General features: G+C 35.4%; 3 protein-coding genes across 3 annotated transcripts; all 3 read left to right on the top strand.

Moving 5' to 3' along the window:
• Window positions 1–2,062: 2,062 nt before the first annotated feature.
• On the top strand, window positions 2,063–3,292 carry LOC110938215 (BURP domain protein USPL1). Its single transcript, XM_022180671.2, has 2 exons — window positions 2,063–2,193; window positions 2,354–3,292. Exons 1-2 carry the CDS (start codon window positions 2,131–2,133, stop codon window positions 3,104–3,106), a joined length of 816 nt encoding a protein of 271 aa, XP_022036363.1. The 5' UTR covers window positions 2,063–2,130; the 3' UTR covers window positions 3,107–3,292.
• A 766-nt stretch (window positions 3,293–4,058) lies between these two features.
• Window positions 4,059–8,951, top strand: LOC110938214 (HVA22-like protein k). Its single transcript, XM_022180670.2, has 8 exons — window positions 4,059–4,207; window positions 5,240–5,298; window positions 5,373–5,470; window positions 6,276–6,327; window positions 6,969–7,032; window positions 7,110–7,205; window positions 8,058–8,130; window positions 8,680–8,951. Exons 1-8 carry the CDS (start codon window positions 4,175–4,177, stop codon window positions 8,847–8,849), a joined length of 645 nt encoding a protein of 214 aa, XP_022036362.1. The 5' UTR covers window positions 4,059–4,174; the 3' UTR covers window positions 8,850–8,951.
• A 4,082-nt stretch (window positions 8,952–13,033) lies between these two features.
• On the top strand, window positions 13,034–15,278 carry LOC110935360 (deSI-like protein At4g17486). Its single transcript, XM_022177762.2, has 3 exons — window positions 13,034–13,250; window positions 13,669–13,956; window positions 14,836–15,278. The coding sequence occupies exons 1-3, from the start codon at window positions 13,034–13,036 to the stop codon at window positions 15,078–15,080; spliced, it is 750 nt and encodes a 249-aa protein (XP_022033454.2). The 3' UTR covers window positions 15,081–15,278.
• Window positions 15,279–16,246: the final 968 nt, after the last annotated feature.

Consider the following 16,246-nt stretch of genomic DNA (forward strand, 5'->3'; position numbering starts at 1 on the left):
ACGTTCACCCATACACACACGTTGCGTCATGTTAACTCGCAAAATTTAAAACGAAACGTAAAACGTTAAACCAAAGACGCACGTCGATGCGTTAAGTCACAAAATTTAGAACCAAGCATAAAGCAAAAAATTTGCGAAAAATAAAAACTATAAAGGATCAAAGTTGAAAGTAAAAAAAGTTGTGAGGATAGATTGCAAAAGATAAAAAGTTTTGGGTTATAAGTAAAAAAAAACAAATAGTTTTGGGTTAAAAGGAATTTATGAAATACTTCTGGGTAAAAAGTAAACAAAAATCAATTTTTTTTTTTGGAAAACCCCTAAAGCCAAGGTTACGACAACCATATGCATAACCATTTTTTCTTTGGAAAACCTCAAAGTACACCCCGCGTTGCGCCGGAGCGTAAAACAGTGTCAAATAGTACTAATGTCACACAATCGTCATCGAACATGAAAAATAGAGGTAAAAACGTTGAACCAAACATGCACGTTGCGCCGTGTTAACTTGCAAAATTTGAAACAAAACATAAAAAGTTGAACCACACTCGTACGTTGCGTCGTATTAACTCGAAAATTTAGAACTATACGTAACGAAACGTAAAAACGTAAAACCAAAGATGAAAAGTATAATTGACAAAAGTTATGAAGTTAAATTGCAAATAACGAAAAGTTTTGAGTTAAAGTTAAAAAACAAATTTTGTAGGGTTAATATTGCAAAAGGTAAAAACCTTTGGATTAAAATTAAAAAATCAAGTTTTTTTTTTTGAGAAACTCTCAAAGCATATGTTACAAGTGCTTATGCACCAAAAGTTTGCTTATTTATATATGGAATAATATGTAAATTTAGGTTGACCTTTGGGTCTGTTGGTTTGTTGTTTGTTTATATTGGTTTCAATAAAACAGCCTTTCAAAAAAAAATAATAAAAAAAAAACTGGCATAGAGGCATTGACATATCTTCCTTAACGTTATCAGTTAGAGCATTCTCATCCAATCCATCAAAACTTGTGAGGGTGAGTTTTTATATTGTAAAGGGTATAAAAAGTGGTTGTGAGTGGAGGAGAGAGCAAATGTTACTGTTCATCTGTATATTTAGGGGGACACTGTTCACCCAGTATAATTTTTTTAATATATATTGAAAGTGGTTGTGAGTGAAGGAAAGAGAAAAATGTGATGATAATATTATTTAATTGAAAAGGAGAGAGAAAAAGTATTTGTTTTTAGTGAAAATATATTGATATAGGAGTTATTTTTTAGTGGAATGTATATATAATTTGATGGATTGAATGAGATCCTCATATGTATCGTGCAAAATAAATAGGCATATAAAACCAATCATAACTTGGCAAAATCAAGAAGTACACGGTTCAATTAGAGAGAGATAAAAAGAGGTTTCACTATAGGTAAGATGTAGAAACAGTAGTCCGTTAGTGAGTCAAATTTTTGTTAAAAAAAATAATTTTTCCTCTCGTATAGAATCAGTGCTTCCATGGCCGGCCCTAGGGGTGGGCGGGAAGGACCACCGGCCAGGGCCCGATATTTTGAAGGTCACTTTATTTTATGAAAAAACCCGATATATATATGTAAAATATATTTTTTAATACTCATACAAACACCAACATAGACCCACTTACAAAACTATTCTTATGGTTTAGATTAGTTATTAGCCCACTGACATTAGCTTTAGACCTTTCGTGAGCCCAATACCCAGTTTCGATAAGGCGTAAGAACACGTTTTTTTGAGTTCGAAGAGGTACACGAATTCTGAGGGCCGGCCTGAGTGCTTCCAATCAATGAAACCTGCTCTAGAATTTGGTAACAAGATACAATATATAAACTTATTAATCAAGTTGGCTATTTTAATGATTTTTTCATATTATGAATTATTATATTATTTCCAACTTTAGAAATATTAAAACTGAAAGCGTTTGACTTTCAAAAGACAACATATCTTTTATTGGATTATTATACTTAATATTCATAAATTGGAAATATTAAATATAAATAAAATAAAGAAAAGGTGTTTCAAAAATAATAATATCATAAAAGAACTTGATATGCTTGTCCCTCCAATATAATTCACACAATTGCTGACTTTTCATCTTTGCATCTCTTCTGAAAAATAAAAAATAGCCATGGCTTCTTCTTCTTCTTCCAGTTGCATCATCATCTTCTTCTATGCTCTACTGCTTATACAGGCATGCTTCATAATTTCTACACTTTTGCATATTTTTTTTTTTTTTTTTTTGATAACCACCTTAAAACAACAAAAATCTATAGGTAGTCACCAAAATATATTAAAAAGTTATATATCATCTTGATCTTGATCTTTATATTTAATCTTTTGATCTATGACAGTTTTGCGGTGGTCGGAAAATCGCACACAACAAAGAAAATCATATAAATATATACGGGAAAAATGATCTTGATGATTTGGATCCGGCTCTAAACGTGTTCTTCCACGTAAACGATTTACATTCGGGAAAAAAGATGCCGATTTATTTTGCGGTTAACGATCCTTCAACAACGCCTCGGTTATTAACAAGAGAACAATCCGATTCGATACCTTTTTCGTCGTCAAAACTTTCGTATATTCTTGAGCTCATATCATTAGCCAATGGTTCACCACAAGCGTTAGCGATGCAACAAACTCTCAAACAGTGTGAGCTTGAGGCAACACCGGGTGAGACCCGGTTTTGTGCAAGCTCTTTAGAGTCCATGCTGGACTTGACACGTGGAATAATGGGTATGGTCAAACTGAAGGCGTTGACCACCAATATTCATAATTTGTCAAACACCCTTTTGCAAGAGTATACTTTTTTGAATGAGCCATTGGAAATTAATGTTTCTAATATGGTTGCTTGTCACACTATGGCTTATCCCTATGTGGTTTACTATTGTCATGGTCAAAAGGGGTACAATAGGGTTTTTGAGATTTCTTTAGGGGGTGAGAATGGAAATATTGTTGATGCTATCGCGGTGTGCCACATGGACACTTCTAATTGGGATAGTGATCACGTGGCGTTTCGTGTTCTCGGAGTCCAGCCTGGCAGCTCGCCGGTGTGCCATTTTCTCCCCGCCGATAACATTGTGTGGATACCGTCACCATAGACAGGTAGATGATGAGGGTTATGTAGTATTGATTGTAAAACATGTTTGTATGTGTGTAATATGTAGAGTAATAGCTAGTGATTTGTGGTAGAATAGCATAAATATGTTTGTTTTTGAGTATTTATGACATGTTTTTATCTAGTTTTTATCTATATAGTTATTAATATCAAGAATAAATATCATGTATAGTTGTGGTGTTGTTTTTGCTGAAGCCCACATGTAATTCTCACGGCCCATCTTTGATTTAATTGCAATCCAATTATAGTGTCCATCTCAAATTTTTTAGAGTTAAATACCATTTTAGTCCATTTGGTTTGGATCATTTTGTCAGTTTAGTTCAAATGTTTCATTTTTTCCATGTGGATCCAAAAAGGTTTCACCGTTGCCATTTTAGTCCACTAGGTTAACTTCATCCATTATTTATGTTAACGAGAAGGGCAATTCGGTTATTTTCTATGTAATTATGTTAACTAGAAGGGCAATTCGGCCATATAAAATGACTGAATTGCCCTTCTCGTTAACAAAAAAATGGATGAAGTTAACCCAATGGACTAAAATGGAAACAGTGAAACCTTTTTAGACCCACAAACGAAAAATAAAACCTTTGCACTAAACTGGCAAAATGGTCCAAACATTGGCGAAGCTTTGAAGGGGCCGGGAGTGGCGCCCGACCCCCCGAACTTTTCGCTCAGTAGTGTTTTATATGTAGTTTTCGTATACAAATTTTTGGGTATATACATTTTCGACCCCCCGATTCTATAGAAATTTTGGGTATATATGTTTTCCGACCCCCCCCCCCCCCCCCCCCCGTCAAAAACGTCAAGCTTCGCCACTGGGTCCAAATCTGCATTTATCTCAAATCTTTTATATGTATATTTGATTGATATCTTAAAGGCCTTGTAGTATATACAATAAACCTAAAAGGACTGAAACGTAAATATATGCTTAGAATAATAAGTTATGTTATAGAACAAAACATAAAAACCGAAAACAACGGTCTTCACCTCCGTAATCTGCATTCACGATATCTTCATCAGAATCTGATTTCAGGTTTTCGGTTTCAAAACGATGTCGATTCTAGGTTCAAATATCCCCAGCGAGGTAATCGATTTCAAACTCCCCATTTGTTCTTCAAGTTTATTTTCTATATTATCATGATTAATTCATCAATTCTTTATCTATATATGATTAATTTTATTAGAAATCCTCCACTGAGGAGTTTTGGATTCAAATATTGGAATATGTTGTTCATTCAAATATTGTAAATAGAAATAAGACCATCTCAATAAACATATTTATTATATGCATCTAACTCAATAATGTGTTTTAAGAAACAAAATTCTATTGGGGATAGAAGAAATAAGGGACAAAATCATGTCAAATACGTTTAGGTCTCTAGCCCCGGAGGCTTTGGACAAAATTCCTGAACAGGGTCCAGCGGGTCGTGAACAGTAATATCTCGACCCTTAAGAGTCGCTTCGTCTTTAGTAGGACCGGTTTTGCAATTCAAAAGGGGGTTGCGGCGCAGCTTGTTGCCCGTTTACCTGCCGTTTGTTTGTAAATTGTTGTTTTGGCATTTTATAAATATAATCAAGGTAAAAAATTGCTAAAAAAAGAGTTAAATGTCATTTTAGTTCCTCTGGTTTGGGCCATTTTGCCAGTTTAGTCCAAAGGTTTCATTTTTCACATGTGGGTCCAAAAAGGTTTGACCGTTGCCATTTTAGTCCACTAGGTTAACTTCATCAATTTTTTCTGTTAACAAGAAGGGCAATTCGGTCATTTTATATGGCCGAATTGCTCTTCTAGTTAATAGAACTACATATAAGATGACCGAATTGCCCTTCTTGTTAACAGAAAAAATGGATAAAGTTAACCCAGTGGACTAAAATGGCAACGGTCAAACCTTTTTGGACCCACAGACGAAAAATGAAACCTTTGTACTAAACTGGCAAAATGAGCCAAACCACAGGGACTAAAATGGCATTTGACTCGCTAAAAAATATAGGTATAAATTCTTGGTATGTAGGAGGACCGTAGTATATTGTAGTGCGAATGATTCATACATTTGGGGACTTGGTATACATTATTTCATGTTTATGCAACTACTCATAGGTATAAATTATGAATATGTAGGTTGGTCTGCGGTTGCTTCTTTGCCCACTTGGTTCCAATATTGTCCTAAAAACAGCATGGTATGTTTTCTAATTACTACACCGATACAGAAAAAAAGGGGGAAGTAAGGTAACACATTGCATTCTTTCTGCAGCTGTTCTGTAGGAGTTATTTTACCCGTTTATTCTACGTTCAAAGCAATCGAGACAAATAACAGAACCGAGCAACAAAAGTTGCTTTTATACTGGGCAGGTTAGTTTTATTTAAAGCTACATATATCATATATTTCTTAGCACCCTTGGTGAAATTCAAATATGTTAAATCATCAAACTGGAAGTATGTATGTGGCAGTAGTCGTATACTCGTATCTTGTTTCTTTCCACTAATAATGCAATTCGAAATGAGTTAATTACTGTTTTCGTCCCTATGGTTTGTCAAAAATCACTATTTCAGTCCATTAGTTTAAAAATTGCGATTTCAGTCCCTGTAGTTTCACTTTCGTAACCATTTCAGTCCATGTGGTGATAGGAACTGAAAATATGATTAAATTGAAACAAGAACAAACACGATAGTCGGCCCGATTCGAGAGGGGCTAGTCTCCTAAATTCTGATCAGAGATCACAATACAAATAAAATATCCAAACCCCTAAAAAACCAAACAAAACCTGAATATAAAGACTCTAAATCTAATGGCAGTTAATCAGCAGTTATGCCCCACTTCCCTCAATTTCTGGATCATCCAAACTTCCTGAATTTTTGAATACTTTCCCTCCAACCCGTTTACCTCTATCCAGCAATAATTCTGACCTAACAACTCTGGGTTTGTATCATGTGGTTTCACTTTCGAAACCATTTCAATCCATTATTCTGTTAAGTACAGGGACTGAAATGGTTACAAGGTGGACTGAAATGGTTACAAGGTGGACTGAAATGGTTACGAAAGTGAAACCACAGGGACTGAAATCGCAATTTTTAAACTAATGGACTGAAATAGTGATTTTTGACAAACCACAGGGACGAAAACAGTAATTAACTCATTCGAAATTGTTGCTTGCAGCATATGGGACATTTAGCATTGCGGAAATATTTGCAGACAAAATTATATCCTGGTATTATTTTTTTTTTACCCAATATGATTTACAATAATTAAGAACAACAAATAGAAATTATTTGCACTCTCAATTTGGATACATGTAAGTGGCTGTAAACAAATCAAATGTTCGCCGAACAGTTCGTGAACCGTTCGGTGAGAAGTTCGTTTGTGTTCGTTCGTTTAGTAAACAAACGAACACGAACAACAAATTTCGTTCGTTTAGTTAAATGAATAAACATGAACAGAGGTCATGTCCGTTCGTTTATGTTCGTGAACATTCGGTAACGTGTTCGTTTGTGTTCGATAGTTCATTATTGTTTTTAGTTTTTATATTTTTTTAAATGCTTTAAAATTCCGACAAATTAAATATCTAATAAGTGTCGGTGTATTATATATTATGTTCATGAACGATTGTTTGTGTTCGTTTGTTTCCATTTGTGTTCATGAACATTAGTTTGTGCTCATTTGTGTTCGTCAACGTTCGTTGCCTAAAATTAACAAACAAACATAAACGAACACGAACAAGTTCATTTCCTTAACAAACGAACACGAACATAAAATCCCGTTCGATAAGTGTTCACATATATCTCTTAAGAAACGAAGTTCGTGTTCGTTCGGTTCGTTTGCAGCCCTACATGTAACTATTGATTTTTTCAGGTTTCCACTTTACCATCACATGAAGTTTGCTTTTCTTGTTTGGCTTCAGCTTCCCAATACCAATGTAAACAAATTTTATTTATTTATAATAATTAAGAAATTATGTTTATGGGTCCTAATCATGTTGTTGTTGTTCTACAGGGCGCAAAACAGTTATACATGAATCATTTACGTCCTTTCCTGTTGAAGCATCAAGCTAACCTCGATCAAATTGTGGCGTTATTGCACAATGAAACGGTAATAAAATTGTTGACATGTTGTTAGACCACACGGTGTGGAGGGGTATGAAAAATGGGCGTTATTCGACATGTGGATGCCATGTCAACGAGCGTCGGAAAAGTGACGTGGTGGAAAAAAGGGAGGGGCGTGGAAGGGTGGCGTGGTGGCACACATGGCATACACTTTTTAGAGTTAAATGTCATTTTAGTCCCTGTGGTTTGGGCCATTTTGCCAGTTTAGTCCAAAGGTTTGAAACGTTGCCATTTTAGTCCAAATAGTTTTAAACGTTGCCATTTTAGTCCACCGGGTTAACTCCATCCCTAATTTTTTTTTAACTAGAAGAGTATTTCGGTCATTTTAAATGTACTTCTGTTAACTAGAAGGGCAATTCGACCATATAAAATGATCGAATTACCCTTCTAAGTTCTAGCTAACATAAAAAATGGACGGAGTTAACTCAGTGGACTAAAATGGCAACACTTGAAACTATTTGGACTAAAATCGCAACGTTTCAAACCTTTAGACTAAACTGGCAAAATGGCCCAAACCACAGGGACTAAAATGGCATTTAACTCCACTTTTTATAATTATTTTAAATTTACAAAACAAAGAAAATCAATAAAAACCCACCACCCAATAAGAAGCCTCCACATCACACATCACCCAACCTCCACACCAGTGGAAAACATGTCGCCCTTCCCTCCACGCCAGTCAAAACGCCAACAACGGGGTGGTGTAGTGGCGTGGTTGAGGCCTCCAAGCCAGAAACCACGCCCCACACCGTATGGTCTTAGGTGTGACACGTAATAATATCATATTTACCCAACAAATATACCCATTTTTAAATTTATGAAACATACATTATTTCAGGGTAAATTTATTAGTGCTCACCAAGGAGAATTTCGGTTTGTGAAAGCAATTGTGTTGAAGATTCTGATATCAGGTATGAAGAATGCATCTTTTTTTTTTTTTGAGTAAACTGCCATTTTGGTCCCTGTGGTTTGGTCAATTTTGCCACTTTAGTCCAAAACTCAAACTTTTTGCATCTGGGTCCCTGTGGTTTCAGTTTTATTGCCATTTTGGTCCAAAAATGAAATCAGGTCATTTTTGTCTTATAAAATCCTGTTATTTTGTCATTTTCCACAGGGGCAAAATGATCATTTCTTTTTTATAAATAAATACCATATTTTATAAGACAAATATGACCTGATTTGCCCCTGAGGAAAATGACAAAATTGCAGGATTTTATAAGACAAGTATGACCTGATTTCATTTTTGGACCAAAATGGCAATAAAACTGAAACCACAGGGACCCACATGCAAAAGGTTTGAGTTTTGGACTAAAGTGGCAAAAGTAACCAAACCTCAGGGACCAAAATGGCAGTTTACTCTTTTTTTTTTTTTTTTTTTTTTTTAATATGCAGTTAATTTGCTTATTGAAAATATTCATAAGGTGGTGGTTTTTTCTCTTGATGTTTCAATCTGTGAACAGCAAAGCATTTGGTCAATGATAGCAGTCAACCCAACCCGCCAGTCCCACCGCCAGAGGGAAGAGCAACCACAGTGCAGAGCACTGCCTCTAATGACAATGATCACGAGTATGATATTAGTGACGACGAGGATGATGATGATGATGGTTTTGTAACCGTCCCTGCAAGTTAAGTGAAGCACATTGATTTTTCATGATCGAGTATGAAAACTGTTTATCTGCATATTACCTTTTGATATAACAATAACTTGTTTTTAAGGCTGTTATTTGTCTAATTCTGGGAGATATAAATTTGTGGCTCGCAGCCTTAGGTTCTTAACACATGTGTAACCAGGGTCTCTAACCTCATAGTTCACTGATTGAATTAATGGGAGCGTGCCAAACAAGTAACCGGGGTTAGGGACCCTGGTTATGGTTTTGTTGATTCCATGCATGCGTATTATTACGGATTTATCTTATATATACATATCAATTCATAATTACAAATACACTCTTCATTAATCCGAATAATTCTATAAAACAATATTTTATTTATTTATTTTTATCAGAAAACATGAGTTCACAAAGGGACGCGTGTAGGTTATCTTTATAAACGTTAAGAGTGTGATAATAGAATTTCAAAGTTTATCAGCTCAAATCCTATCGTAGAAATCCTATCATAGAATCGTCATACTCGAAGCTGGTTTTAGATTAGGCTCTCTAAGTTTCATATATCCAACAAGCATGATGTTGATGGAGATCAAATCCCGAACTGGCATCCGTTTATACAATCTCTCTACACCCTTTAGTCCCAAAACTCGAGACACATTGTAATCATTGCTAGAATGTTTGGTTCAAACGTTTCGTCACATACCTTTAGTGTGTGATGGTATACCGTCCTATGTATTAACTACCTTAATCCGGCGTAGAATGTGTTACTCAAATATCCACATAATACACCTAAAATGTGTTTATCTAATTATCTTCAATTAAATACTTAACTTAAAAAGAAAGTCAAAGGTAAAAACATGAAAAAAATGTTACAAGGATGATCCATATAGTAAGCCTAAAATATGTTAAGACCAAAACTGTAATTATGTTATAGGGTATGTTTGGCAAAAGCAGGGGCGGATTTAGAGGGGTTTACCGGGTTCCCAGGAACCCAGTCGATTTGGAAAAAAACGTTTTTTTATAGTGCAAACCTTGTATGATTTGGAAAAGGAACCCAGTGAAAAAACTGGCTGGGTCCGCCACTGGGCAAAAGTAGCTGGTGGCTGAAAGCTGGAAGCTGGAAGCTGGTAGCTGGTGGCTGGAAGCTGGTAGCTGATAGCTAGTAGCTATAGTGTTTTAGATATATTTGGTGTTTGGTAGAGTAGATGGAGCTTTTAATAAAATGTATAAAATGACCAAAATAGACATAACTATAAATTTAGAAGGTTGATGCATTAAAAAGTTTCTTATTTTTAGAGGTTAAATTAGTCAATTTTTCCCTAAAAGCTTGTAGCTTCTTCTAAACGCTACTACTAGTAGCTTTCAACCAAAAGCTTTAAGCTCCTAACTTAAAAGCTTAAAGTTCCTTCAACCAAACAAGACTTTTTATTGAGTAGGAGCTTTTTCTTAAAAGCTTAAAGCTAGAAGCTCTTAAAAGCTCCTAAAAGCTCCATGCCAAACATACCCATAGTGTTATACCACATTGACGAAATCTATGAAATTTTTTTAAAGACATCGAGCTTATAACAACGTCCTTATGTAAAACTCCTTTTATTAAACGGCTATAAAACTATATTTTGAATACTAATTTGATTCCTTAAATTCTAAAATAGTAGTCTTTCACTCCACTAATATTCTATTTAACATTAATAAAATTTATAGGTTTCAACCTGTTTATATAAAATACATCATTTAGTTCAGCAAGTACTTAATATAAAAGTGCAAAAACAGTGCTTGAAAACACTAATGTAGTGTTTGGTATGCATGAATGAGAGGTGGAATGGAATGAATGATTATGAGGGAATGAAGAAAAGTGTGTTTGGTTGGTCAATGGAATGGAATCACCCATTCCAAAATGCATTCCATTCTTCCACCCCCCATGTTTTTTTTCCATTCCATCCCCTCTTGCACCATTCATCAACAACACCACTACCCACCACCTTCGCCACAACCCACCACCACCACCACCCACCACCCACCACCGACGCCATCGCCGCCACCCGCCACCACCTCACCCCGACAGCCACCGCCCCCGCCGACACCTACTCGCCACCGTTATCACCCATAGCTGCGACCAACCGCTAACGACACTCGTCGCCGCCGCCCACCACCATCGTCGACGCCACCACCACCGCCACCACCAACCGCCGCCGCCGCCACCAACCGCCACCTCTGCTGCCACTCACCACCAACGACCACCTTGCCACCACCACCATTCGTCGTCGCCGCCACCGCCACCACCCATCGCCGCCGCCGACACCCACCACCATCGTCAACGCCACCACCACCGCCGCCACCAACCGCCACCGCCGCCACCAACCGCCACCGCCGCCACCAACCGCCACCTCTGCTGCCACCCATCACCAACGACCACCTCGCCACCACCACCACTCGTCGTCGCCGTAGCTCCGGCACTCGCCGCCACCACCACCACCCATCGCCGCCGCCGACACCCACCACCGCCACCTATAACCACCCACAATCACTACCACCGACCACCACCACTCACCGCTGATTTATTACTCCATTTTTCTTGCCTACCGAACAATACACAATAATAACTCATTCCATTCACACATGGTAACCAAACAAGACATGGAATGGTAATGATCCATTGCATTCCCTCGTCCATTCCATTACCTCGTCCATTCCATTCATTCGTCCATTCCATTACCCTATACCAAACAGACCCTAAGTAATAATAAAGAAAATGTTTGGATGACCTCTAAATAGAAAAGGTGAAAATGGAAGTTAAGAAACTTTTTATAAAAATAATAGTTAATAATTGAATTTATAAATCAGCAAATATTTTAATCCGCAGGCGGGGTGTGTGTTTAAGGTTATATAATTAAAAACTAATTTCAACGATAAGATTTTTATTAAAAAGGATAAAAGTTAAAACAAAGCATAAGTCTGATAAGAAGTGAAATTATTCGATTATAGTCCCTAATATTTTCCTTAATTGTCTAGCCATGAAACTTGAAATATAATTTTTCTATTAAATTTTCTTGCATGAGGTTAACTTAAAATCATAAATTAATTACTTTTCTCACAAAAGAAGTTTCCTTGCTAAAATTTATTAGCAAAACACTTTCAAAATACTAGTAAAATTGTAAAAGTTTGTCCTATTTACACTTGTCTAACAAGGAATGGATATAGATGATAAAAACTTAAAAAAGGTTAAAAAGACCCGAATAATGTTTTATAAACCTTCTGTTTTGAGGTAACTTGGCAAGTATGAATGAACTGTTATATAAAAAATATTATTAAAAAAACGAATAATGTTTTATAAACCTAATGTTATGTAGTTAAGATATAAAAGTTATTTAAATTTTAAGGAATACTTATTGAAAATCAGATCGAATGCTCTAATAGTTCATGCGTTATCGGTTAGTCCGCTTGCAAAAACCACTTAACCAACAAAGAGAAGAATCAAACATTCACAATTCTCCACTAATTTTGTCTGGTTTACTCAAAACGACTTTAATTTTTTGTGTCTGGTCTATCGACCCCATACACACAATACACTTCATTCGTAGGATTGTAGTTTTTAGTTTAACTTTTTCGATCTATTAATGAGGTAAAACCCTGATCTCGACTTTTCGATAGCTTAATGTAATCATTTCTTTTTCTAAGGTAATATAACAAAAACCCATTGTATTTAGATCATTTTTAATATTTTAGAAATATAATATTTAAATTTTATGTAACATATAAATATTTTTTTAAGCGAATTACGGTATTGTCCAATTCTTTTAGGCTGCTACTTTAGATGAAATTTCCTTAAAACTGAAACTTAAATGTCTTCAATGATATACAAAATATAATCACAAAAGTTAAAATAGATGTCCAAATTTGAGATGGATCAATTTCATACTTGTTCATCTTCTTGTCACATATTATTCCACATATTATTCCCTGTTTTGGCTGTGAAGTTGCTCAATTTTTGTTATTCAAACATAGCATATTTAAGGATGTCATTTTCCAGTTCTTAAATATGATTTTTTAACTCTTGTTTAATGATATTTGACCATGATTGTTTTATGAATCAACGCCTGGTTCTATATGTGTCATATGAACCACATACAACACATGATTTGTGTTATCATTTTATGTATCTTATGTTTATGACAACACAATCCAACAGGTTTAGGTGGATCATTGAAACATGTTTTGTAGTTTCACACCTTTTAGAGGCATGAAATCAAAAATTGTTCCCTATAACGGCAATCCATCAAGTCTTTTTTGCATATCGCCAAGAGATGATTCTTCGCGTTTTTACCCCCCTGGAACCGCCCCTGTTTACCTTAATGTGTATGACATCTCTCCTATCAACTCTTGTATATCGTGGACGGGCCTCGGTGCATTTCACACAGGTTTGGAAGGTAAGCTCAATTTTCTTCAATAATTTTACACCTATTTTGTGGGTATCATCTTTATTTTCGGGCAAACTACATGAACTAGGAACAAAATTTAACTCTTTTTCATGATTTTAGCAACCAAAGTGTCTATAATAAAACTTTAGTACATATTTCATGTCGTGTTTTTTCTTTTACTTTTTCTGTTATTGGTGATGGGACAATATATTTATCATATTTAATTTAGTTATTATAAATATATAAATTATTATTATTGTTACGTCTGATATAAAGTTGATTGCTAAAATTAGGAAAAAAACTGAAATTGATTTACCACATAACTTATTCCCATAGAGGATTAAAAAAAAATTAAAACAATGTGCGCGTGTACATATGTGCGCCTGCGTATGTGTATTCTGATTGTTTCTTGTAACTTGTTATACAGTTCATGGTGTGGAATACGGTTTTGGATGTCACCAGGAATCAAAAAGTGGTATTTTTGGAATCGAGCCTCGAAAATACCCTGGATTCAAGTTTAGGGAATCTATTTTAATGGGTACCACAAAGTTATCAGTGATTCAAGTTCAAAGATTCATTGAGCTGCAATCTAATAACTACTATGGTGACACATATCACTTATTTGGGAAGAACTGCAATCATTTTTGTGAAGATATGTGTTACAAATTAACAGGGAACAAAATTCCCAAATGGATTAACCGGCTAGCCAGAATAGGTATGTCAAATTTGAATTTATTTACCTATAAGTGTGTCAATTTGGGTTAATTTATGTTTCAATTAAAAGAAAGGTCAAATGATCAAATAGGTTGAAAATTGTTAATATTATTATTCATTTTAGAAATAATGGATTTTAATAATCTCAACTATTGTCCGTTGGCCAGCAACGGTCCTAACTTTAAAAATTCTCACTAGCGGTCCCATCTTATCACATATTGGCCTTCAATGGAACCTAACTAACAGAACCCTAACGCTGTTAGTCTCCGACCACCGGAAAAACGTTTTTGGTTGGAAAAAAGTTCCTAAAGGTCCGATCTATGGTTACAAACAGGTTTGGGATGAAAACTTTGAGTTTTCCGGCGAAAATGTAGTTTTTTCCAGCGACCTTAATAATTGAGGCTTTTTACTAGAAAATGATCCTAAAGGTGTGTAATAAGGTTACAAAGAGGTTTGAGACGAAAAGGTTGAGTTTTCCGGTCAAAATGAAGTTTTCCTGTCAAAAACGTTTTTCCGGGGACCGGAGACTAATAGCGTTAGCGTTCTGTTAGTCAGTATCCATTGAAAGCCAATATGTGAAAAGATGAGACCGCCAGTGGAATTTTTGAAGTTGTGACCGTTGCCAGCCAACGAGCAATAGATAGGATTATTAAAATCCATTATTCCATGATTTTATTCAATGATTAATATTATTAGTATATACTGCTATTTTGTGTTACTATATTTTAATTATTTATTGTTTATAATCATTTAAAATGAGCATAAAATTTTATTTTTTGGTCAACCCCAACCAACCAAGCCTAACCAATAAAATGAACCATTTCAACTTCAACCATTTTATGTGTTACCCAACCACTTAACTTATTCTTCTGTTTTGTAGGTTCATGTTGTCATTGCATTCTTCCAAATTCCATCAAGGGTTCTTCTCTTAAAAACGAATCAAACTCTTCCAACTATGAAAGCAAGAGTTTGAAAAATTCGTTTAGTTGTTTCGCGTCATTTTCAACGCATAATAAACTAAGAAAAATGTCAATATCTTCATTGTATAAACATTCACTCTACAAAGGATGTTTACCTCCATGGGACTTGCGGGTTGACTCACAAAGACTTTGCGATGATGAGTAAAGTGGTTTTATCGTTCTTGATGTAGTCGTAAGAAGGGTTGCACCTAAAGAAAAGGATTTTGATTTTTGAACAACCGGTTCAATTAAGAAATGAAAAGATCGAGGATTTAGATCATTATGTTCTTTATGGTTTTCTCATCTTGTTTGTATGAGCTTTTTGATTGAGTTGAACTTCTTTTTGTCTTTTCCAAACCTTTACTTTTCTGTTTTGACCCTTGAAAATTATAGTTATTCAAGATTGAGTTAAAGTTATGATCCAAGAAAATATACCTTCTTGTATTATATTTTTTTTTAAATAATAAGAGTAAAAATGTACTGTATATTATTGTTTTAACACATATTTTTAAGTGGTACTGATGCGGTTACGTAAACATTCAAATCGCTCAAGAGTACTAATGATTTTATTCAAAAGATTCATATAACCCGAAATCAAAAGCTTAAAGCTTGCAATGTTTATTAAAATATCAAAAGTCCCCTAACAATTGAATCCTAAATCTTAATATATAGCCTAGGATAAATATGATAAAATGGAAAATTCAAATTTCAAATAAAAGATAATTGAGTCCCTCATGCTCCTTCGTCATAATCCCTTGTTAACTTTTGTTAACTTTTTGCTAATCGTGTTTTTAAAATGCTTTCAAGAGGACTTTTTGAAATTAAAAAAAAAAAAAAAAAAAACTGAAATTTTCCTCCATCACTATACTTAGACTAATATTGTACTCAATGTGTAATATTTTTATAGAAGGCATAAAAATCTTAAGTTTTCTCCTCATTCTCATACTTGAGGTCAACATTGTCCTTAACGTATAGTGTGTTGGATAGAGGCTTTCAAAACGCAATGAATGTGACATGACTTTTCCCCCAAGAATTCACACGGTCAAAGTTTACAATTACAATCCACTTATTAAGACCATGGGGTATGGTTTGGATAGTCCCCAAAGGGACCACCCGCCGCGTCACTGCCACATAAGCGAGACCTAAAGGGGATGGACCTACGGGGTGGGGGATGAACCTCTTTATATATATATATATGCATGTAGAGGTGTGTGTGTGGGAGAGAGGCTCGTGGCCATCGGCTTGTAGAGGACGGAGGAGCCGGACCTGGGGACAGCGCCGGAGCAAAGGGGTGGGGAAGACGGGGCGGTGAGCAAGGACGGGCCGGGGGAC

The sequence above is a fragment of the Helianthus annuus genome, chromosome 4 (assembly GCF_002127325.2).
Source record: "Helianthus annuus cultivar XRQ/B chromosome 4, HanXRQr2.0-SUNRISE, whole genome shotgun sequence".
NCBI classification, from domain to species: domain Eukaryota; kingdom Viridiplantae; phylum Streptophyta; class Magnoliopsida; order Asterales; family Asteraceae; genus Helianthus; species Helianthus annuus.

Coding starts and splice junctions, on each gene's coding strand:
- LOC110938214 (XM_022180670.2), top strand. CDS start 4,175: ATGTCGATTCTAGGTTCAAATATCCCCAGCGAG. Junction 5,471..6,275: donor GTTGCTTTTATACTGGGCAG/GTTAGTTTTATT, acceptor TGTTGCTTGCAG/CATATGGGACATTTAGCATT. Junction 7,033..7,109: donor TTCAGCTTCCCAATACCAAT/GTAAACAAATTT, acceptor GTTGTTCTACAG/GGCGCAAAACAGTTATACAT.
- LOC110938215 (XM_022180671.2), top strand. CDS start 2,131: ATGGCTTCTTCTTCTTCTTCCAGTTGCATCATCATCTTCTTCTATGCT. Junction 2,194..2,353: donor ATGCTCTACTGCTTATACAG/GCATGCTTCATA, acceptor GATCTATGACAG/TTTTGCGGTGGTCGGAAAAT.
- LOC110935360 (XM_022177762.2), top strand. CDS start 13,034: ATGTTTTGTAGTTTCACACCTTTTAGAGGCATGAAATCAAAAATTGTT. Junction 13,251..13,668: donor ATTTCACACAGGTTTGGAAG/GTAAGCTCAATT, acceptor CTTGTTATACAG/TTCATGGTGTGGAATACGGT. Junction 13,957..14,835: donor TAACCGGCTAGCCAGAATAG/GTATGTCAAATT, acceptor TCTGTTTTGTAG/GTTCATGTTGTCATTGCATT.